At 38.1% G+C, this 23,486-nt stretch overlaps 1 protein-coding gene across 2 annotated transcripts in view; it reads right to left on the bottom strand.

The window, feature by feature from the left end:
- Window positions 1-720: 720 nt before the first annotated feature.
- Window positions 721-23,486, bottom strand: part of C5H10orf67 (chromosome 5 C10orf67 homolog) — a 113,516-nt gene continuing 90,750 nt past the window's right edge. For both annotated transcript variants that reach the window (XM_031939866.1, XM_031939865.1), the window contains exon 18: window positions 721-5,086. In XM_031939866.1, coding sequence (XP_031795726.1) covers window positions 5,037-5,086 — 50 coding nt within the window. In that variant the 3' untranslated portion in view covers window positions 721-5,036. The remainder of the gene's footprint in view (window positions 5,087-23,486) is intronic.

Here is a 23,486-nt window from a genome sequence, read left to right as displayed (position 1 = left end):
CAGTCTAGAGCTGTTTGCTGCCCCGGGCTCTGGACGCCCAAGTTTTGTGTGGCGGCGAGGGGAGCCGCCAGCCTCCCGCTGATCTCAACACCTTTCTTGCCCTCTAGGGGGGTCTGACCTTGCCCAGCGAGAGACCTTGGGCTCTCCAGGCCTGCTGGCAGCTGGACGTCCCAACTCCCCAGGCGCATGCACCTGTTCCGGGCAACTTGTTGCTCTGAAATCACTTGGAGAGCCGGGGAGGTTTTGCCAAGCTTGAGGCTGGCTCTCCTACCGCATCCCCCCAGGCTAGATCTTTATATAGTGAGACGGTACGGGGGGTTCTCCGTAGCCCTCCCCACGTTCACTTACAAGACCTCACCTCTACAGATCCCTGGCCTTTTTTTCTGAGAACGCACATGGAGCCTGTGAGTCCGATCATTCTCCCATTCTGGAGTTTAATCATTAAACTTCTCGAAGTGTGGGGTGAAGGATAGCCCAAGGATCAGGGGTAGAAACACATTATGGGTTCTTCACCTCTTTTTGGATGAGGAGAAGGAAAATTCTATACCTGCCCCACCCCCACTTCCTCCCATCTTCGCGCCCTTGTACAAAAGCTGCTGGAGGAAGCTGATCTTTTCCCTTCTGGCCTTATTCACGAGTAACCGACTGGTGTGGGAGCAGTTTCACTTTCAAGGTGCACTTTTCTGAAAGACCCCCCCGATTTTTTGGATAGTTCCCCCCCCCCCCGATTCTTCTGTGGTATCTTTTTTAGCCTCTTATTTGGGCTGCATCCCAAATCTCCAGTCCAAGTCGAAATCGGTTTCTGTAGCATCTGTCATTTAAAATTTCCTAACAATTAGAGTTGACCAAAGATAGAATGGGCTGTCTGGAAAGGTAGTGAGTTCCCTGTCACGGGAGATCTTCAAGTAGTGACCAGAAGATATTGGGGAAAGTTTATCCATAGGTTTCTTCTGAGGCGATGATTATCCTAAACTGCCTGAGGCCCCACCGCCTCTCTAATTCATTACATTGTCTTCGAGGTCTAATTATGACACCCGGGTGATTTTTTCCCCCTCGAAGACATTCAAATTGGAACAGTACGATGAAAGTGCAGCAACTGGGTGATGGTGGATGAGTGTGTTTGGGTATTTTAAATATACGTATATACTCAATGGAAAGATGAAGAAGTGTTCGCGGGGGCCTTGGTCGTTGGCATATTAAATGCAAATAAAGCCAAATACAAAAACAAAAAAGCAAAATGAGCCACTTATAAATGAAGGACGTTTGGCTACAGCCCCAAGCCTAGTGCCTGCGCGCATAATTAAATATTAGGGTTCAGCAAATAGCACTTGAGGCAGCCACAAATGTGTGACGCCTCGATGCAATTACTTGCAAGTTTCTCATACTTAAAAAAAAAAAAAAAAATACTTGAAGTCTCTTTGATAGCAGCTCAATAGACACCCACGAGACGCTTGTCAAGCCTCCCCCTTCCCGACGTTTCTCTTGCCTCCAGCGCTTTCATCCTGGGCTTGAATTGTGTTGTCAAAGTTTAGAAGGAGGGAGAGGGGGGGCGTGTGTTTGGAATAAGAAGAGTGGGGGGAGCTTGAAAAGTCTTGGAAATCGGTATATTTTGCAGGTGTAGAATGTGGCTAATAACCATGCACAGTGCGCGCTCCCCAATGGTGAGAGTATGACAGGGACAGCTGGCTTAGTTTTCAGTGTGAAAACACCCCCTCGGTGGACCAAACACAACGACACTGACCTTTCTGCAGGGGAACCAGAGATGTGCCTTTGACTGAATTAGCCATAAAGACGTCTTGCTATGACTTTTGTTCCCCACGAAAGCAAAGAAATATTGCGTTTAATATGAGAAGTACTGTTCACAGCTTTTCCGTGCCCCTTAAGAAATATTACGGGGCTGATTTACTGGCTTCTCTTCTGCTAGCCTGGCTCACTCTCAGAGGACCGAGGAGGAGGAGGAGGAGGAGGAGGAGGAGGTGGAAGAAGCACACTCTACGCTATTTGCCTGTTGCCTATTTTCAAAGTTCTCACTCTTTGCAGCAGCATATTTATCAATCTTTTCATCTGACAATACTTTGAAATACATCATTGTCATCCGGGGGTCCGTTGATAGATTATCTGCAGGCACATAGCCCTTTTCCAAGGTCAAGTTGAAGAGTCTTGTTTGCTGTTAACTGGAGTTGTTTAAAAAAAAAAAAAAAAAGCCAAACAATGCTTGCCTGTTAACTCTTCCCTTGTTTGTCTAGGAGAATTAGAAAGGAAATTTCCCTGTTGATCACTTCCCTAGACATTTCATACCCTAGAGCTGTTAAGTTTTGCAAACAACTTTGACGCTTTTAAGAAAGAAACAAGTGAAATCAACAAGAGGATAGGGAGAGATTTAATCTTAATGTTTGCAGACGGCAAGGAAAGATTGAGAACTAAATCATCTTTCCTCTTCTCCAAAATCTGTATTCATCTGCACCGTGCGTCCTGCTTATAGATAACGCTGTCGATGTAGTTTCAGTTTTTGAGAAAAATCTTAAAACTTAAGGAAGCTAAGGCCCCTCTAGCAGCTTCCCCAGAGCCTAACCTATATTGCTTTCAGGGATTGTTTAAAAGAAATCCAGCGATAAAGCTTTGCATTTTATGGACTTTTTATTTTTTTTTTTTTCAGGAAAAACTGGCTTCACAGTTTCCTCTATATCTGTGATGATTGATATTTTTTTATTCAGCCAACTTTTATTTACCTTGCAAAAATGTTCAGGACCAATGTGATAAATTACAGATATGCAAATTTCTTTGAATGGTGTTGTAAGTGTGTCTCGCTGGAGCTGAATAACTCCTTGCAAGTCGGTCTGTGCGCACTCAGGACCCCAGGGAGCTGATCAAAGCACCCATTCTCTTTCATCCCCAGTATTCTCCTCCAAACTATTTCGATACAATATGTTTCCATGATGCACTTAATGTGCTAGGGACATAGAACTCATTACAACCTAGCTAGTTCTGCCGACCTCTTTGTTCAGCGGCATGAAGTCAAAGAAAAAAAAAGTAAAGGCTCTGCCAGTTGCCAGCTTTCTGAAATGCTAAAGCATGCGTCATTTTTCACCAGGTCTCGTCTTGATATCCTCAAAAGACAAACTATGAAACCGGCCTCAGCCCTTTCTGGCATTAATTACACTGCTGTCCAGCCGATCTGTTTTTCCTATTATATGCATTTCTCAGCAGGGATTTTTTTTTTTTTTGCAAGACTAATGCAGCTGCGGGTTAAACTATGAAAGCATTTTTATCACTATGGGAAAAAAGTGGAAACTATTGCAAGACACTCAGGAAAACTTTTGAAAGATTTCTTGTTGGTAGAGGAATTAGTTTGGGGAGGTTTGGGTAACTTCTCCACATCGGATATTATCAAAGGGCTCCCAGGAGTTTCCACAGCCTCTGGGCTTTCCTAGAAGGCATGTTCCACGTGGCTTGCAATTTTCCTTTGGTTTCTAAATAAATTTCCAAGAGGAATCTTTAAGGCTACTGTTGCCATTCTGGAATAAACAAACACGTTGCACCTCCAACTGTTAGCCTGCTTCCTAGGAATTTAGGGCAGGCATAATGGCAGTGAGAATATAAACTCTGTTTCACTCGTTCGTTTCTTGTAGGGTTGATTGGTTGGTGGAAATGGCTGGCAGCCAGTTCTGGGAAAGATTCCAGACCTGACTCCGATTAACCCTCTCTGGTGAAACTCTGCTGGAAACCAACTCACCAGCAATTGCCATTAATCTACTTACTAATTAAGCCGATTCATTTCTAAAGGAGAAAAATTCCTTTCTTTGGCCAAACTGATGGGAGGAAATTTGAAAGAAGCGCCAAACTGTGTAACTGTAATTCAGCCAAAGACTGCTAAAACAAGGTGTTGATATATAGCAGGAGATTTAAAACAAGTTTCTAGGGCAACAATCCTTTGGAGACGGTGGTATATAGTGCATAGTAGATGAAGCTCGAATAATGCTGGGCTGCGCTGTGCCACCTCATGTACTGGGGTTGAGAATAGCGACGGCCTTTTCTAGTTAAAGCCTTTGCTTCCTTTTACGCACAGGGCACTTGTCTGTTCCCAGAGTTTTCTGTTTGCGCCAGAGGATTTCGGCTATAGGTGATCGCTATCAGAAATTTCCTGAAGCTTAATGAGGATCTAGTTAGATGTCAGCAGAAGGGATTTCTTAAGAGGGTATGTCTGAAGCTATAGCCTTGGAACTCTCCGTTAGGGAAAGTGGAAGCTGAACATTACGCATGGAGAGCTGCAAAGGAAGAATGGTCCTTCATTCTTCAAATAGGTTGATTAACCCATACTTTCATCCTGGTTTTCAAGAAAAGCAGACGATGGTGTCTTTCACTTCCCAGCAGGGATCTAATTTTTTGAGAGGGAACATTTAAAATCAGATTATTCTTTTTCTAAGAGCTATGCGCTCTCAGTTTTGGGGAAGAGTTTACCGCCAACCTCACACCTTTTTGCCTTTCCCTTAAGGGAGCTTTAGTTTAGTAAAGGCAGCTGCTCAGATGTATGATTTGTGTAGCATTATTGGTCAGACTTTATTCCTGCTTCCAGAGTCTGCTTAGAGGTGGGGGCTGATACTTATCCGTGTTCTGGATTACGGAGTGCACCAGAAAATCCTAGTTTGGCAAACCTCTTTATTGAAGATCGTTCCTTTGCACGTAGCCCAGGCCCTAGGGCCTGCAGGGGGATAAGTGCTATAGAGCTGAGGGTTGTGGCAGCCCCTGGAGGATCTGTCCGATCCAGGGCTTAGCCTGAACACGCATGAAAAAAGGTTTGAAAAAAGAATATATTGAGCGTTGATGGGGAGACCCGAAGAGCTTCCTCTTCAACTACAGGAACTCAACCCCAGGCATAATCTGGGAGCGGGAAGGGGCAAAGGTTAAACAGTTTATTTGCAAACAAAAAAAAAAATTGGTTATCTGGAACTAAGGCAAAGTCATGGCCTTCTCGATGAATTTATCTTCTCCTGGTATTCTGCTTTTTGTCCTTTAAGTTATCATTGCAGTATTGGTTATTATCTGAATTCCATCTCACGCTCTTCCTCTTCTTCTTCTGAAATCACTTCTGTGATAGAAAATGAAAGAGACAAAGCTTGGTATATCTAACACCCACTAAGAGGGGCCCCATCCAACCTATCAGTTAAGCTGAACCCAGCTCAACTCTGGGTGTTCGATTTCCCCACCCTTCATTTCTCTTGGTCTGTCTAGCTCTGTTTAGTAGGAAAAAAAACATAGGATTTGAAATCAGGGGATTTGGGTTTGAATCCCAACCACTGACAGGTGCTACTTGGATGGTCTTGGGCAAATCATGTAAGATCATTGGACCTCAATTTCTCCCTGTCAAATGAGAGGCTCCCAGGGACATGCTTTTTTCTTTCAACTCTAGCTCCTATCATCCTATGCCTGGTTAAAGCAACTCTCAGAAAAAAAAATATATATATATATATATCTTCTCTGGGGAATTGGACTTTTTTCCCAATTTGACAATGCAATTTCTTTTAAAACCAGATTTTAGGTATCCTTAGCTGATTTCCTCCGGATCCCTGCTGTCCTAGAGCCTTTGAAATTGACTTTATAGGTAGCTGTGATCAAATCAGTAAGGTCAGTGAGTGATTTTCAACAGCGTTCCCTTCCCAGGATTGTGAGCAGCTGTTGATAGGGGTAGAGCAGTATCGTGGAAGAAAAGTGACTTTTACAAGATTCGGGGGCTAGTTTTTGCTTCTAAAATCAAGAGATCTAAAATTTTACATTTCTCATTTCTCCTTTGAAACCTGAATGAGGAAGACAGAAAAACAAGTCCCACTAAGTACTGATCCAGCAGATTATCACAGCTTCCCTGTTTGGATTCAGTTGTGAAGGGAACAGACTGGCCCCATACTGGGTCCTGCCATCTCCTGTTCTTTCCTGGCAGGGAGGGAATTTTACCTGTTTCATGGATTGTGAGGGGAGCGTTGGGGGTCTGAGGGAGGAAGGCCCAAACATGGGAATCCGATGTTACAGCTTTGAACACGAACAATGGAGCTACTAACTAATCCCAGTGAAATCCAGGAGCGTGGAGAAGGCGACAAAGAGTTGCAGCCTTTGGGCACCGGTAGGTGTCAATGTGGTCACTACAGCCAGGGCAATGGGAGAGGGAAACACACAGAGCCTGGCTGTCATTCCTAAACCTAACATGAACAAAGATTAAAAAAAAGTAACAAGCTTGGTTTTCACTGGTGGTATGTTCAATGTGGAGTGTTATTGGATCCATCTGAGCCAATCCTAAGAGAAAAGGGGCTTTTCCAACTTTTTCTTAGGCCAAATATCAATACCAGCCCAAGCCACCATAGCACATTCCAAAATCCAGCTTTTCATTTGTTTAAAAAAAAAAAAAAGGAGCAATTCTCACCCGGGCCCCACTGGCTCCCACTCTAACCACTTGTACACACTTCCTCAAGTGAAAGGTCCAGCTTCCCAGCTGTCTCAAAGTGATATTAAGTATTTTAGAGAGAGGGTGGAGCTTGGAAAACCCTAAGATCACACTGGATTCCTGAGTTTCTTTTAACCTCTGTGAACATTTCAACTACTCTGACATAAAGTTCATATATTCCTTTAAACATTTCATGAATACGAGTAATATTTTTAATGAAAATACCCAAGTTAAAATTTAATCTCATGGTAATGGTTAGCCTGAAGCATAATCGTATATCTATACTTTGGATTTCACAAAACCATCCACAAAAACATTTCCAGGACCTCTGCTGCTGTTTGGATGTTAGTGAAAGCACTGTTAGGATAAGGGTGTATGAGACTCAGGGCAGAATGCAATGTCTAAGTGCAAATAAGTGAACATGAAGAGGCTAGACTTAATTGACAAATTAAACTTGTTCTATAGTCTGGGAAAAGAATGTTCTGCCAGAAGAACTTATTGATAAGATTGATTGTCAGAATCATTCAATGGAAACAACCACTAGGTATGTTCGTTTCAATAATGAATCCAGAAACCCCATCCTTCCCAAATAGGAGGCAAAAACTAAAATAACTTATTCAACAGAAGAATATTAAGTCATCACGTAATAAGATTCTGATTTTCTTTAGTTGAAATAACTCTCTTAAATAATTTTTAAAAATAGGATGTAACTATCTTTAGAAGACTAATGACATTTCACAGGTAATGCAATTTGGAAAGAAACACTTCCATGTTTTCTTTTCCAACAATGTGCATTTTTGTAAACTGCTATAAATTGCAATTCAAAAGCACTGATCTCACCATCCCCAACCATTTTTTATACTGATCAAATGAATGCAGATACTCCCACTTGGGAGGGGCGACATGACATTTCACTTGGCAGTTCTAAACAGGTCAGGGACCTTTCACAGACCCTAAGGCAGTGGGAGGGAGCTCTTTACGAAACCGTGTAACCAAATCAAACCAATGGTTACCCCTTTTCAATACCATTGGAACCGTCTGCACAATGCCATTCACATAGCGGCACAGAAACTGAAAGGATGGTCAGCCAATGGGAATGTCTTTTCTTTTGTTTAAACTTACAGAGCTCCAAAACTAATACTTGGGAGGAAAATCATGAAATTTGTTATGACCTCCTCCAAACAACTAGAAGCAACAAGCTGCCTTCATATGGATGGGCAGGGGCATCCCCAGAACTGTACATTTGTATGGCTATCTATGCACATGCATGTATGTATATGTATGTATATTTATTGGAGATGTAGCTTTGTTCCGAGCCATAGGCACAAAGACACAACATGGCTGCCCTGGAGATGACCTATTGCTTTCAAGTTGCTTGAACACATCAGAATTTCCATTGTTAAGGTTGATTAATTGAAACTGATAAGTTACCATGAATAAAGATTGTTTTTCTGTTTAATGTGGTGGGCCTGATTTGGTAAATGCTTCATTCATGTAGCTTTGCAGTGCAGCATATGGGCCAGATTCATTCAGTATCACAAACATATACCATTTAGTATGCTTGTATGGTCACAACCAAAAGGCCTTTCTATTTTAATGACAAAGTTTGAATGAAAAATTCCATTTAAAGAGTCACTAGTAACATTAAGGGTGATTTTGTAATTTATGCAAAGATTTTCTGTCTCTGAGTTGCTGAGAATAATTTAGAGAGTATTGAACTTAAATTCAGTTTAAGAAAAAAAAAAAAGTCAATGCAGCAAAATTACCCGTTAAGAGTTTTGATCTTTTCAAAGATTTAAAAAAAAAAAAAAGTATCTTTAAAATGTTTACTGACACATATGAAGAGGATACATTTTACAGTCTGGTGCCACCTTGTGTCACATACCACTGATAAAGTTATCACTAGTGTTTCAATCAGAGGCTGTCAATACTGTTTCACATTCCCATGTGGAAAGAAGCTCTGGGGATTGTTTAGAAAATAAACAGGCAAATTTCTCCATTTTGTTTTTTAAGAGTGAAATCAGGAGAAAGTTTTCAAAATCCCTTAACTCTGGAGTTGGCTTGTCTGCTGCTGAAATTTGCCATGATTTTATTCATTCCTGGGCTTTTGTTTTTATTTTTCCTCACTAACTAAACTCTTCAATTTCTTTTTCCTCAAGGAGTGCTAATGACACATATCAAAGTCAATGTCACATGAATAAAAACTATAGTCAATTTTTAAATCTCAAGTAGGAATTCTCACTTTTTGTTTACATTGTTTTACATTTTTTTTTTTACATTGTTTAGGGTCTTTGTCGTTTGGCTCTACCTCCATGCACAGAGAAGTAGTAATTATGAATCTGAAAGACAAACCTCTTTTTGTAATATACAAATGATCTAAAGAAACAAACTGTCAAAGATTAACTCACCCTACTGAATGCTTGATATTTTAGCAAAGAAAGTCTCTCTTCCTTCATGTCTAAGAAACAGTTCAAGTTCATCCAACACTTCTCAATTAAATTAACTGAGTAATCTCAGTTCAAACTCTTGTGGAGAGTAATAAACCAAATTGGTCACAGTTGACCACAGTTAGCATGTGTTTAATAAAGGAGTGGATATCCTTTGGAAAGCTCATCTGTGCACCATTACTCTGTGAACTTTTCTTGTAGTTTAAAATAATACTCAGTGCCTAATTTTGTCTGAAAAAGCAACTTTCTTTAGATTCTTTTAAAATTAATTTCCTTTTTGGACCAGAAGATCATTGATGAGAAAATGGCTTTTGATATATTTGGGGGCCCAACTCAGACTTTTTTTTTTTTGGTAAAACATAAGAAGTTACTTAATTTTAACAGATGGACTGTACATTGTGCCTTTCCTGAATGAAGGAAGTGATTCTTTACTCATGTAATGGACTGTGAGATTCTAGGACATATACTTACTAGTAGGACAGAAGAATAAATGCATTTTGCATTTATTTAGAAAGTATATACTCAGGACATACTTTTGAAAAGGATTTCTACTCTTATTTATGTAAAAACTTATATAGGTATGAAAATGAAGAAACCATTGTTTTTCAAGCTGTTGAACTCAGTAAGAAGGGTTATGAAAGTAAGAAGCAATTAAAGGTTATCAATTTAAATTCTTAGTTTACCACTCACTGCCATTGTTTGTGTTATCCACCTTTTATGGATAACTTTGAAGGCAGCCTCTGCCTTCATATAAATGTCATATTTCATATAATTTGGTACTTGTAGATATCAAAGATTTAGCAAAGTGGTTGTTATAGTTTTAATTTGTGTGTTAAGATATAGATAATGAGATTCTTTTAAGAAATTTCTTCTTTCTTTCCTTCATTCCTTCTTTTTTATTTTTATTTTTTTCTTCCTTTTTTCTTCTTCTTTCATTTCTTAAGATGTAGGTAATAAGATTATTTTTAAGAAATTTCTTCTTTTCTTCTCTTTCTTCATTTCTTTATATTTTTTCTTTCTGTCTTTCTCTCTCTTTTTTTCATCTTGTCTTTGTGCTAGACTGATAGTTGAACCAATTTTGAGTTGCTGTGGATGACACTAAAATGGTTCTATACTGGTCCCCAGCCCACTTACATTAGTACAAGGTCAATAATGCATAGAACTATCTAGAACTTTACTGAAGATAGGAAATCTTTCTTTTGATTTTGCATTTTCCATGATCCTGGAGAAGACTTGCTATTATCTACCTCACATGATATAAAATCTGGTGGATCCCTACTGTTATCTCAGTAGTTTAACATCTTATTCTGAGAATTATAATCAAATCAATGCTACCATTGCCTCTGGAAAGGAAATATCTATTCAGCCAGCTACATGGTAGAATGAATTAGAGTTCTGGCACCAGAGTCAGTAAGACCTAAATTCAAATCCAGTCTCAGACATATACTGTGTCAGCCTGGGCAAGTCATTTAACCTCTCCCTGCTATAAATGAGGAAACTGAACACTCATTCAAAGGGTTGTAGTGAGATTCATATGAGATCATATTTGTAAAGCATTTAGGACACTGCCTGGCACAGAGTAGGCACTTTATAAATGCTTGTTCCCTTCTCCACTTTCCCCTTCATCTCTGAGATTTCTCAGTCCTGATTATCCTTCCCTGTTCGCTCTGGCCTTTATGTGTCCTTTCACCCACCATGTGAATGTAAGCTTTCTGAAGGCAGAGACGACTTCTCCGGTTTTTGTATCCCCAGTCTTTATTGTAGTGTTTGGCATATGAAAAACACTTAATAAGTGCTTTTCCGTTCATTTATTCATTATAACATATGCCCTGAAGACACTCTGTCTTGAAGAAACTTCAAGATAGCATAGAAAAAAACTTGATTAATGAGTCTGTTGGATTATTATGTTGATTAATGAGGCATTGGATTATTATGTTAAAGGGACATTCCTCATTTTTCATGTATATATTATGACCGATCACTATTCACTTCCACAAAACATCTCTTAGTAGCAATACTAAGCTGGACAATCTTTTTTTGTCTTGTAAAACATGAAATTTCTTAAAGTGACTGTGGTTTTATGTCTGACACTAAATAATGCTTCAGATGATAAACATGGGAGCAGCAAAGACCTCCTTTCCATTGGAAAGTGTATCAAGATGAGGCAAGATAAGCTTCTCCATAGATGTGGCCTATTGATACTCAATCTTGAATCTCTGATCTAGAAAATGCCACATTATTTTATTCTCTTCATTTTTCTGCCCTTGAGGATCACCTGGAAGAAAGCTCAGGGATAATCTAATCAAACTTTCAGAGAAAGGAAATGATTTCTGCAAGATCACACAGGAGGCAGGATTCAAACTCAGGTCTTCCTCAATTCTAAAATTAGCACTATAGTCACTATGCTGCAGAGCCCCCCTTTGTCTTATGGATCATAAAGGCATTCTCCAACGTTCTGTTCTCAGCCCAGTTCTTTAAGCTACTTTATCACTTCCCAGGTCTTCAGCTATGGTCAGTCTATTTCATTTCATTCCAACAAATATTAATTCAGTCCCTTTTATATGTGGAGCACTGTATCAGCCTGGGGATACAAAAAGGAATACTATATGATAGTCTTCTCCAAGGAGCTTACAGTGTAGGAGAAGGTGTGTGACATGTACACAAATAGCTGTATCAAAACTTATAATTTGGTAGCTGGGGAGGAGAGATTAGATAGGGTGATGGGAGAGTTACTAGGAGGGAGAGATAATCACTTTGAGCTGAGGAGGATGGGGCAATCTTCATAGATGAAACAGCATCTGACTGATCCTTAGAAAAGATTTCAACAACATTTCAATGACATATTTCACTCTAAGCAAGGAGAACAATATTCATAAGTTCACAGAGATGGAAGGCAAGGAATAAACAAGGAATAAATACTTAGTTTTGTAAAGAAGAGAAAGGGTCTATGTGACAAAGTCTTGAAGTATATCTATACTTTGAAGAGAGAAAGATAATGAGAAATCACTGAGAGGCTGAGAACAAAAAGCAGCATTATGTAGAAGCCAAGGGTTGAGAAAACATGAAAGAGAAGCTTCCCTCTTTCTCCTAAAGTTCATTTTTCCTGACAGTGTCACTACTAACATTTAGGCTGGCATTCAAGGCTTTGCACAGCCTCATACTTCTTTAATTTTCAAGCTTTCTTTTACAATTGTTTGCTGTTGAATAGATACCAAAAGGTTGACAGGATCAAATGCTGCAAACAGATCAAGGAGAATAAAAAAAAAGAAAAAAAATCAGGAAATAAAGTCTATTGAATTTGACAACAAGGAAGTCAATCATATGCCTTTGAGAGAGGAGTTTCGATGGCTAGAGGCAAACTTCAGGGGTTGCAGAGAAAGAGTGGGGTACTAAGGAAGTACAATCAATGAGCAAAGATTCTTCTTTTTAGAATTTTGGCACATTAGGTCACCTCAATCTCAATAATATTGAAAGTGGGATCACATGTTGAAGGTAGTAGCAATGGTAGCCAAAGTATTTAGAATCAGACAGCAAAATCTTATTCAATTTTTGCATTGATTGCATTGAAAAACCTTGCAATTCCTGGCACAGTGCTCATGAAATATTTCTTTAGTTTACCTTTAGGACTTTAAAAAAATCACAACCCATTTTCTACACCAACAAATTCATACATGCTTATGTAATGATTATTTTCTTTTTTAAAAAACTTAGCACTCTACCAAATGATTTTGTTTGTAATTTCCTCATTACTGAATTGATAGCAGCTGAATCTTGCTAATGCCTGTTTTATGGATCAAAAAACTTCATATTCCAAATATGGTGGTCTGCCCAATCCAAATGAATTCTGTTATGCTACAGCACAAGTCCAATTCCTATTTCTTATCTTTTTTGTACAAGTCCTCAAGGTGGCCCTGCTGGCTTCTTAATGCTTTGAATTGTGAAAGGTTTTCATTCACAGTATCTCGCCTTAAGTCTTTCTTGTCACCAACTACATTTATTTGTGAGATTCCTTTCTTACAAACATCTGGAGTTTAGGGGTGCAATCTGAGGGTAGTGAATACAGAGAAGCTGGAGAACTACTGGTGACAAGCTTGTGATTCTGATTTGACATTATGGTCTAAGAAGTTCAGCTACTTGACTAAACCCCCAAACAGTCTTTTGACTCATCATCTATTGAACTCTCAACATTAAAGTTTGGTTTTCCTGGTTTTGGTTTGGGGAGAAGGGTTGATTAATAATAGATCATGAGAAATTAGCCAAGTAGACCCTTGATCTCTATAGTAATTTACCAAATATAATAGCCTTTTCTCAATCCTCATTCTTCTCAACATCCTGAAACTGTGGACACCATCCTTTTCTTTGATACTCTCAAGGTTTTAGAGACACCACTTTTGCTGGTTTTCCTTTCATCTGTCTGATCACTGTCTCAATCTCTTTTGCTGAATCCTCACCCATGTTTCACTCGGTAATCTTAAGTGTCCCTTACAGATGGTGCTCAGTATGCCTTCTGTAATACTCTTTCTTCCACTTAAGTCATCACTGGTCAAATGCAGCAGACTGCATGACTATCACTCCATGCACTCCATGTGACGTGGAGTGCTGAATCCTTCCACTTCTCTTTGGGTTACCTGCCATGATGATTCTTCTGATGGAGAGACATTCTGGCCAGATAGCATCATTCACACAACAGCAGTGCTATCAAAGATGGGTCTTTGTGGCAGCAAGAAGGATGAGAGCATTAAAAATCCTGCATGTACTTGGAAGAAAATTCCCTTCATATGCCCTGAATAGAGACAGTGGGGGGGGGGGGGTGCGGTCGATAGAACATTAAGTCTGAAATCAAGAGAATCTGAGTGCAACAATGACTTCAGATACTTCCTGTGTGATCCTGGGCAAATCACTTAACCTATCTGTTTCAGCTTCTGTAAAATATAAATGATAATAGCATTTACTTTCCAGGGGTGTCGTGAAGATCAAATGAGATTTTTCTAAAAGTGCTTAGTATAATTTCTACTATGTTAATAAATGCTTATTTCCTTCTTTATAAATAATGATTTCTAAATCCTTGTAAGTTACTGACAGAATGAAAATCAGGAATGACGTGAAAAAACAGCTGAAAATACTAAAAAATCAAAGTGAATGTCAGTTACTTTTGGATTCTAAAAAACAATGGAATATAATCCCCAGTTAATTCCTGGCATTTAATATACACAACATGCATACATAACACACACACAAACATATACACAATGCTCAGATGGATTGGTCACTTCATATATCTATACACATATATATACATCTATACACATGTATCTCTAGGGAAGCAATGTAGGAAACAGAATCAATCCCATGAATTCTTCTAATTGAGTTGGATTTAGTGAGATCCTGTGGCACCTATAAATACTATAAAGACATCTTCTACATGCTTCAGGAATTTATAAGCTGCCATATTATTCTTGACTAGCTCTGGAGAGCAGCTGATATATGTAAAAAGATTGCATTGACACTTGGATGTAGAATTTAGGTGATTTTCTCTTGATTACTTCTGATCATTCCATGTTTATGCACTAGATGGATACTTTCTCATTCTTAGTGATTTTTTGTATGTGAAATTTTTATCAATGATAGTAGCTCAAGTCTTTATCTGCAACCTTTCCTTATACTTAATAACAAATTCGATATACTCTTGGGAAGGAAACCAATTTCAGTTCCAGAATAAGCTTTTCAGGTCACATTCATTGTTCAGAGATAGGTCCTTAGAAGTTATTTTTTTTAATTCCCTTTGCAATTTTTCTTTTGGGATTAAAAGAACAATGTAATCTAGCTACTTACTGGGTGCCACTCTTGTGCATCAGATACTTGTGTTTGAGTTTTCTTTTGCTGACAGGGCCCGCAAAGAGGCACTGTTACTTTGAGGTTTTATCTATGAGATTCGTGTCTTTTGTGCTCATTAAGAACATTTCCAAAGATTACAAAGTCAATACCCCCCAATTACTGGGCTGTGAGAAAGGTCTTCTTGAGTACATAAAATCAGTCACAGTGCACATTATACAATGGGAGGCTTAGATGCCAAATTTTATCACTGTGAAATAGCAAACAAAATTAATAAAGTTACAACAGTCTTCCTTACGCTGCAACTCTTTTGCAATTCTTCTCCAAAATGCTTTGAAAATTTACAGACAGTGCTCCTTTTCATCTAGTCATCTCACAGAATTAATAAGACTATATCTTGTTTTCAATCTTCATCTGTTTTTAACACCTATAATCATTCTCTTAGAGTTTTAGGTTTAAAAGGTACAATGTATGAAAAAAATATTTTTTTCTGTTGAAAGAGCAGGCAGGCAACAAAATTCATTGTTTTATTTTACTCTCTATGTTCTGTCTTCTTTTCCCTAATGTTCATTTCACTTTCTGATAGCAAATGAGCTACTAAGAAGGAAGAATAATGATTTAAAAACACCAGATTGATATTTAAGGCACTATTGTTGTATTAGTATAATATTAAAAGGTAAAGATGAATCTTGGAGATTATTTCCCTATTTCATATTTTCTTCTTTTTTTATTAAAGCTTTTTGTTTTCAAAACCTATGCATGGGTAATTTTTTCCTTACAAAACCTGTTCCAAATTCCCCTCATTCCCCCCACCCCTCTCCTAGAAAGCAAGTAATCCAATATATGTTAAATATATTAAAAATATATGTTAAATCCAATATATGTATACATATTTGTACAATCATCTTGCTGCAAGAAAAATTAGATAAAAAGGAAAAAATAAGAAAGAAAACAAAATGCAAGCAAAAAACAAAAAGGAGTGAAAATCCTATGTTGTGGTCCACACTCAGTTCCCACAGTCCTCTCTCTGGGTGCAGATGGCTCTCATCGTCACAAGATCATTGGACCTGATCTGAATCATCTCATTGTTGAAAAGAGCCACATCCATCAGAATCGATCATTGTATAATCTTGTTGTTACCATGTACAAGGTTCTCCTGGTTCAGCCCATTTCACTTAGCATCAGTATATTTAAATCTCTTCAGGTCTCTCTAAAATCATCCTGCTGATCATTTCTTACAGAACAACAATATTCCATAACATTTATATACCATAACTTTTTCAGTCATTCTCCAACTGATGGACTTCCACTCAGTTTCCAGTTTCTTGCCACTACAAAGAGGGCTGCCACAAACATTTTTGCAAATTTGGGTCCCTTTCTCCCCTTTATGATCTCTTTGGGATATAAGCCCAGTAGAAACACAGCTGGATCAAAGGATCTGTATAGTTTGATAACCTTTGGGATCTATTTGACATTTGTATTCTGATCTTTCCAATCCAGGGAGGAGGACTACCAGATTTCCATTTGGAGACACATTCACTTAAAGTTAGGTCAAAGGAACATATTCTAAAAAAGAATAGTTTATTATGTACATCTTGGAATTGGAAAATAGGGCAAGGTAAAAATTATGGTATATATATATATATATATATATATATACACAAACACATACATCGTATATGTATATATGTATGTGTTTGAACCTCTCATAACCTTAATTTATTGTAATATTTTTTAAAGTTTGAGGTTGTAAAGGCAATGGATCTCTATCCTTTTCATGCTTTGTGCTCATGACTGTCACTTGTTGGTACAACATTAAATATTAAGAAGGGGATACTGGAAAAGATACTAATTAAACATGTTTATATAAGGAACCTTTCATATAAGGAACCTTTTTTTCAAGAGAACATATTTTCTTTTTTTTTTTTTTATTTAATAGCCTTTTATTTACAGGATATATACATGGGTAACTTTACATCATTAACAATTGCCAAACCTCTTGTTCCAATTTTTCACCTCTTACCCCCCCACCCCCTCCCCTAAATGGCAGGATGACCAGTAGATGTTAAATATATTAAAATATAACTTAGATACATAATAAGTATACATGACCAAAACATTATTTTGCTGTACAAAAAGAATCAGAAGGAGAACATATTTTCAAAAGGAAATAGAAAACTGTGGATCATAGATCACAAGCTTATCATGGAGGTGTAACATAAGTGATGGATACCTGTAATTTTTCTGACATTGGCTGGAGTTCTCTTTTCTGAAAAAAGCAGAGTAGCTAATAACTTTGTGACTTTCCAAAATTATAATTTCATTCTTTCAAAAGGTGAAAGAATCAAATAATAAGAACTTCTGTCCTAGAGATGAGTCTCACTAATAAAAAGGAACTGGTTGATTAAAAAATGAGAGAAACCTTGAAAGAATCAATCCAGCTTAGAATGTGATAGCAACACAGTGGAATAGTTAGGCAAAATCTGACATATAGCTAGGAGAGAAAATTTCCAAGAGTTTATCTAGAAACTAGATTGCTATGCTTAAAAAATTCTGTCTGGGAAGTCACTTTAGGAAGGACGGGAAGCTCTCAAGGATAGAATTCTGAAGACACAAACAAATAATGCCAATGAGGAGGAAAGGGGAAATTGCCTTAAAAGACCAATATGAATATACAGGGAATAATGTCACCATCCAATTTAAACTTTTGAAAGACATGCAGAAAATCAAAGGGCAGGTAATGAAACAAAATGCATATAAAAGCATGGCTCAATGCTGAAAGTGCTATAGAGTCTAATGCTGGCAAGTAAAACCACAGATAACAATAAATAAATTTTACAACTCACATTTGGGAAAAAAGATGATTTTAAAAAGTGATAGAGTTGCTATTCAGAGTGGACAGGATGATGCTAATCCACAAAAAAAAAGAAGGAAGAGCGGCTCAATTTCTATTTTGCTTTAGTTTCCTTACCAAGGAGAATATGCTCTTTGGAGGGGAAAGAAGAGAACAAAAATGGTTAATAGGAAGTTGATACTTCAAATAAAAAAGCAGATAATCAGACAGGAAGAATTTCAATCACCAAGTTAGATAAACTTCATTCTAAGGAAATGGAAGAACCAGCAGATGTGATTGTTGAAATGCTACCAAAGACATGTGAAAGATTGTGAGAAAAGGGAGAGAGAGGCCCAGCAGTAGAGAAGGGCAAATGGTATCCCAGTTTTCCAAAAAGGTAAGAGAATCTGTACATTATATACCAAAGAGCTTGAGTCTGACTCCTGAAAAAATTCTAGGAAGCATTATTAAAGGGATAGTTGGTAGTTACCCATACATATAACCTGTAAATAAAAGGCTATTAAATAAAAAAAAAGAAAAAAAATAAAGGGATAGTTGGTGAACATCTAGAAAGGGAAACAGTGATTGCAGAGATCAGGCCTAGCTTCATCATGCCAGCTTAGTCCCATTTCCTTTCTGACAAGATGATCAGATAAAGGGAATACTTTACAGTTTACTATGTATAATTTCATTTTTTTTTTGGTTAGAGTTTAGCAAAGCATTTGGCAAAGTCTTTCATGGTAAATGTAAGAGCTTTCATCTCTGAGATTTTATGACATTATTCTCTCTTATTCTTCCTCCTACTTATCTGACCTTATATTCTTTGCTGGATGATCATCTATGTTTTGTTTCTTAAATGTGGTTGTAGCCCAAGGACCTGTACTGGTTACCATATCTATATATCTGGCCCCAGTCTTTCTCTCTCAACTTCAAATCCACAACACTGAATACTTATGAGACATTTTGAATAAGTTAATTAACTTATTAATTAGTTATTTAATATAAGTTATTAAATACATCCAAACTGGAACTGATTATCTCCCTATCAAATCCATTTCTCTTCCAAACAATATTTCTCCCAAAGATATTATCATTCTTTTAATAACCTAACACCATCCTCACTCAATTCTCACTCACCCGTCTCTGGTCAGTTAATAAATTCCGTTATTTCTCCCTCCACAACCTTTCTCATATCTATCTCTTTCTCTCTCTAATCACATAGCTCTCATCGTAGTCTTTATCACTTCTTTTCTGGACTATTGCAATTGTGTCCTCAATTGTTTTCCCTGACCTAAGTCTCTCCCCATTTCAATCTATTATTTATATTTATTCATATATAGATCAGATCTGGACATACACACCCATACACACACGTATGTATATCCAATCCTAATCTCCTCCTTGAACTTCATTCCCACATCACCAATTGCTTATTGGACAATTCAAATCTAATGTTCCAGAGATACCTTAGATTTAACATATCCAGAACTGAATTAATTATCTTTCCATCTAAATCCATCTCCTTCCAAACTTCACTATTTTTGCTGATGGTACCAATCTCCTAGATTTGCAATCTAGTCATTATTCTGGATTCTAGAATTTCCCTCACCCCACATATCCAGTTTCCAAATTTTCCTATTTCTACTTTTATAAGTCTCATTCCTTCTCTTAATCATATAGTTGCCGTCTTAGTTCAGGCCTTCATTACTCCTTGGGTGGATTATTGACACTAATTGGTCTTCCTACCTCAAGTTTCCCTTTACTTCAGTCCACTTTATACACTTCTTCCAAAATAACTTTTCTTTAATGAAGACTTGATTATGTGTCTCCCTACTCAACAAAACCCAGTAACTTCTTATTGTCTGGAAGATAAAATATAAACTTCTCTGTTTGGCTTTTAAAGCTCTCCACAAACTGCCCCACCTCTCACTTTCCCACACTTGGAGATCCAGGCAAACTGCCTTTTTCCTCTGCGTCCCACATAACACGCCATCTCCCACCTCTCTCTGCCTTTTTACTCTTACACACCTCATCTCTGCCTCGTAGGATTATCCTTTAGTTCCTCAAGCTCCTCAAGCAGAGACTCCTCATAACTGCTGGTACTCTCCTTCCCAAACTGTCTGGTATCTATGGCTTTATGTTTATGCTATGTACTTGTCTGTGCCTATCTGCATGTGTGCATGTATGTTCTTCTCTTTTCCTGCTAGAATGGCTGCTCCCTGAGAGTGGGGATTGCTTCATTCTTTGGATTTATGCCCTCTAGCCCAGGGCCTGGTACAGGCCAGACACTTGAAGTTTACAGACTGACTGTTTGACTGGCCATGTTGACCTCCTCCCCACTCAATAAACCTCAATGGCTAACGGAGGCTAGAACCTCTAGGATCAAATGCTAATTCCTCTTTGGGGCATTGGAATTTTTCATAACCTGGTCTCCTACCTATTCTTCTGTCTTATTGCATACATTTCTGCTTCTCACACTCTACAATCTAGCTGGATTGGCCAAATTGCTGTTCTTACAGAGGACAGACTATGATTTTACCTTGTACTCATTAATGATTATCTGGAATGGACTCCTTTCCTCTCTTTGTTTCTTGCATTTCTTGATTTCATCTAAGACTCAGCTCAAATACCATTTTCTATATGAGGCTTTTTCCAGGTTCTCAGAGTGTTCGTGTTCATGTTTGTGTTTGTTTGTTCTCTCTCTCTCTCTCTCTCTCTCTCTCTCTCTCTCTCTCTCATATTCCCTGAAAACTAGAATTCTTTTTCTGTTTTTGAAGCCTGACTGCCTATTATAGTATGTGCTTAATAAATACTTGCTGATCACTGCTTAATTTTGCCTAGACAATAATAGACCAAGTAGGTCTGCAGCCTGGAGGATGCACTTGACCCAAAGCATGATCACTAATAATTCAGATTCAATTTGAAAGGAGATGAAGAATTGCATTCCCAGGGAGCTAAATATTCTTGACCTTATTCTAACACTTTATTTCAGCGACTCAGATAAAGACATGGTTTCCATGCTTATCAGATTTGCTGATGACACAATGTTGAAGGGGTTGGCTAACCCTGGTTGATGAAGTCAGGCTCCAAAAAGACTGTAGAACATTAAACTGATGGGATGAATTTAGTAAGATGAAACATTATGTAGACAAATGTAAATTCTTACACTTGGATTAAAAAAATTCTACTTCCTAAGTACAAGATCAGGGTGTGTAGATAGGCAGTCTGACCTAGGTTTTTTAGTGGAACACAGGAACAATATGAATCAACAGCTTAATATGGTATTCAAGAAAAGTTAATGTGACCTTAGTTGACATTGCAAAGCTTTGTGTTCAGGATTAGGAAGGAGATGGTACCCAGTGTTCCCCGGCCTGATCAAATCACAGTTGGAAAATTGCATTCCTATCTAGGGTTCACATTTTAGGAAGAACTTTCTTAAGCTTGAGTATGTCCCATGGTCATATTATACCATATGACCATTAGTTACAGGAACAGGAGTTGCTGAACTTGGAGAAGAGAAGACTTTGTGGGAGAAGGGCATTATTACTGCTTTTCAACTTCTTAAGGGTCAGTCATGGAAGAGGGATCAGACTTGTTCTGCTTGGTTCCAGAGGGGACAATGGGCATAATTTGCAAAGAAGGAAAATGAGGTTTAAAATAAGGAAAGCCTCCTTAATCCAAAAAATACTCATCTAAAAGTAAACCATACTGCCTCTGGAGGTGCTGGGATCCCCCATTATTACAAGTTAACAAAAGCTGAATGATTGCTTGTTGAGCATGTTGTGGAAGATTCCTCTTGAAATAGGGGTAGCACCAAGTATCTCTGATAGGTCTTCTCTGATTCTTCTCTGATTCTTGGAAAAGTCTTTTTGTTGTGAAATCTTGATTTTGTAAAACCCATTTAACTAGAAGTCATAACAAAGGGCAAAATCTCTGACCCATTCCTCCCCTGAACTTTTTTCTCTACTTCTATCCAAGGATGTAAATGACAGAATTCCCTGTTTCTAATTTCTCAGCATTGTTAACCAGCCTCTCCTCCTAGACTGTAGACTTTCCCAGTCCCCTTCCTAATCCCTCTGAATATTTTACCTCAGCCTCTTTCATTGTTCTGTTGGGCATAAACAAGGCAGAAGTCCTCAGCCTACTTCTATTTTCTTTCTCTTTTTTTTTCTCTTTCTATGGGATTATCTCTCTGAGTGACTCTTTCTGTCCATCTCCCTGTGTCCTTCTGTCCTTCTTCCTGTGTCTGTCTGTTTCTGTGCCTTTGTCTCTCTCTTGTCTGTTTCTGTTTCTCTGTCTATCTCTGTCTTTCTCTCTTTCTATGTTTCTATCTCTGCCTCAATTTGTCTGTCTGCCTCCCTGCCTCTGTCTCTTTCTGTCTTTCTTTTTCTCTCCCCCCCCACATATATATATATATGTATATGTATGTATGTATATGCACACATGCACACACACACACACACACACACACATACACCACATTCTTTCTCATCCTTGAGCCCTATCCATCATTCCCAATTATCTATTAGATATCTACATTTGGATGTCCTTCTAGTTCCTTAGCCTCAACATGTCCCAAACTGACTCAAGAACCTTATGTATTCCCCTCCCTCTCCCGCCCTCCCCCCCCTGCCAAAACCCTCCTTCTTTTCTTAACTTCCCTATATGCTCACTATTCTCCTAGGCACCTAGACTTTTTCAGCCCCTTTGTCTTCCCCACTCCTCATATACACTCAGTAAACAGTGAGATGATTTAGTGAAGGGGTCCTCAAACTTTTTAAATAGGGGGCCAGTTCACTGTCCCTCAGACTGTTGGAGGGCCGGACTATAGTAAAAACAAAAACTTTGTTTTGTGGGCCTTTAAATAAAGAAACTTCATAGCCCTGGGTGAGGGGGATAATCGTCCTCAGCTGCTGCATCTGGCCCGTGGGCCGTAGTTTGAGGACCCCTAGAACTTTAGTGGATAGAGGCACATCTGAGTTCAAATCTGACCTCAGAAATTTACTAGCTTTGTGACCCTGGGCAAGTCACTTAACTTTGCTTGCCTCAATTTCCTCATTGGTAAAATAGGGACAATAATATCACCTCTCAGGGCTATTGTGATAAAATGAGATAATATTTGTAAAGTGCCTAACACATAGTAGGTACTATATAAATGTGAGCTATTATTATTGGCCACAATATCTACTGCTTGCTATAGAGTTTATACTTTTATATTTTCTTAAAAGAATGTATTCAGTATGCAAAGAATCTTTGGGGATAGAAGGAAAAAAATATTATATTTTGGACAGTGACAGAATGACAACAAAGAAAGAAGGGACACCTGTTTAACAGGAGATGGTTGTCAACTTCTAAGAATCATTATTACTAAAATTAAAAATTCTCTTTAATTTTTACCTCAGATATAAAAAACTATCTAAATAAAAATTTAAATGAAAAAACAATTAAAGTCCTCAAGGAGATGCTCCTATCTTGCCTTTAAATGTAGACCACAAATTTATTTTTTGAGAAGGACAATATTATCCTCAATTTATCTTTTCTAACCCTCCAACATACACCATTTAGATGGGGAAGGGGAAGTCATTATCTTTCAGGTAGCAGGAGATTCATAAATGTTTGATGATGATTAACTGACTTGCCAAAGGTCACACAGATACTAAGAGCCAGAATAAAGGCCCAAGTGTCTGGATTTTTAAGGAGGTTCATTTTCCATGACATCACAGTTTATCCTGCCTAAAACACACATGCTATTATCCATCCTATTTTGTTTTGTTCCATTGGAAATTATTGGAAACTGATTGATGAAATGCCACTTGGAGTTTACTGGGTCTGAAGGCTGAAGTTGGTGATTCTTAGCTGTTATTCTGAAATATTCTAGGTGCCAATTATCCCAAGCTTAGTTAGGAAATTCTCCAGAGCAGAGGAAAAGCTCTCAAAGTAAAAT

The sequence above is a fragment of the Sarcophilus harrisii genome, chromosome 5 (assembly GCF_902635505.1).
Source record: "Sarcophilus harrisii chromosome 5, mSarHar1.11, whole genome shotgun sequence".
In the NCBI taxonomy this organism is placed as follows: domain Eukaryota; kingdom Metazoa; phylum Chordata; class Mammalia; order Dasyuromorphia; family Dasyuridae; genus Sarcophilus; species Sarcophilus harrisii.
Note: the sequence above shows the minus strand (reverse complement) of the source record. Positions and strands in the feature narration are given on the sequence as shown.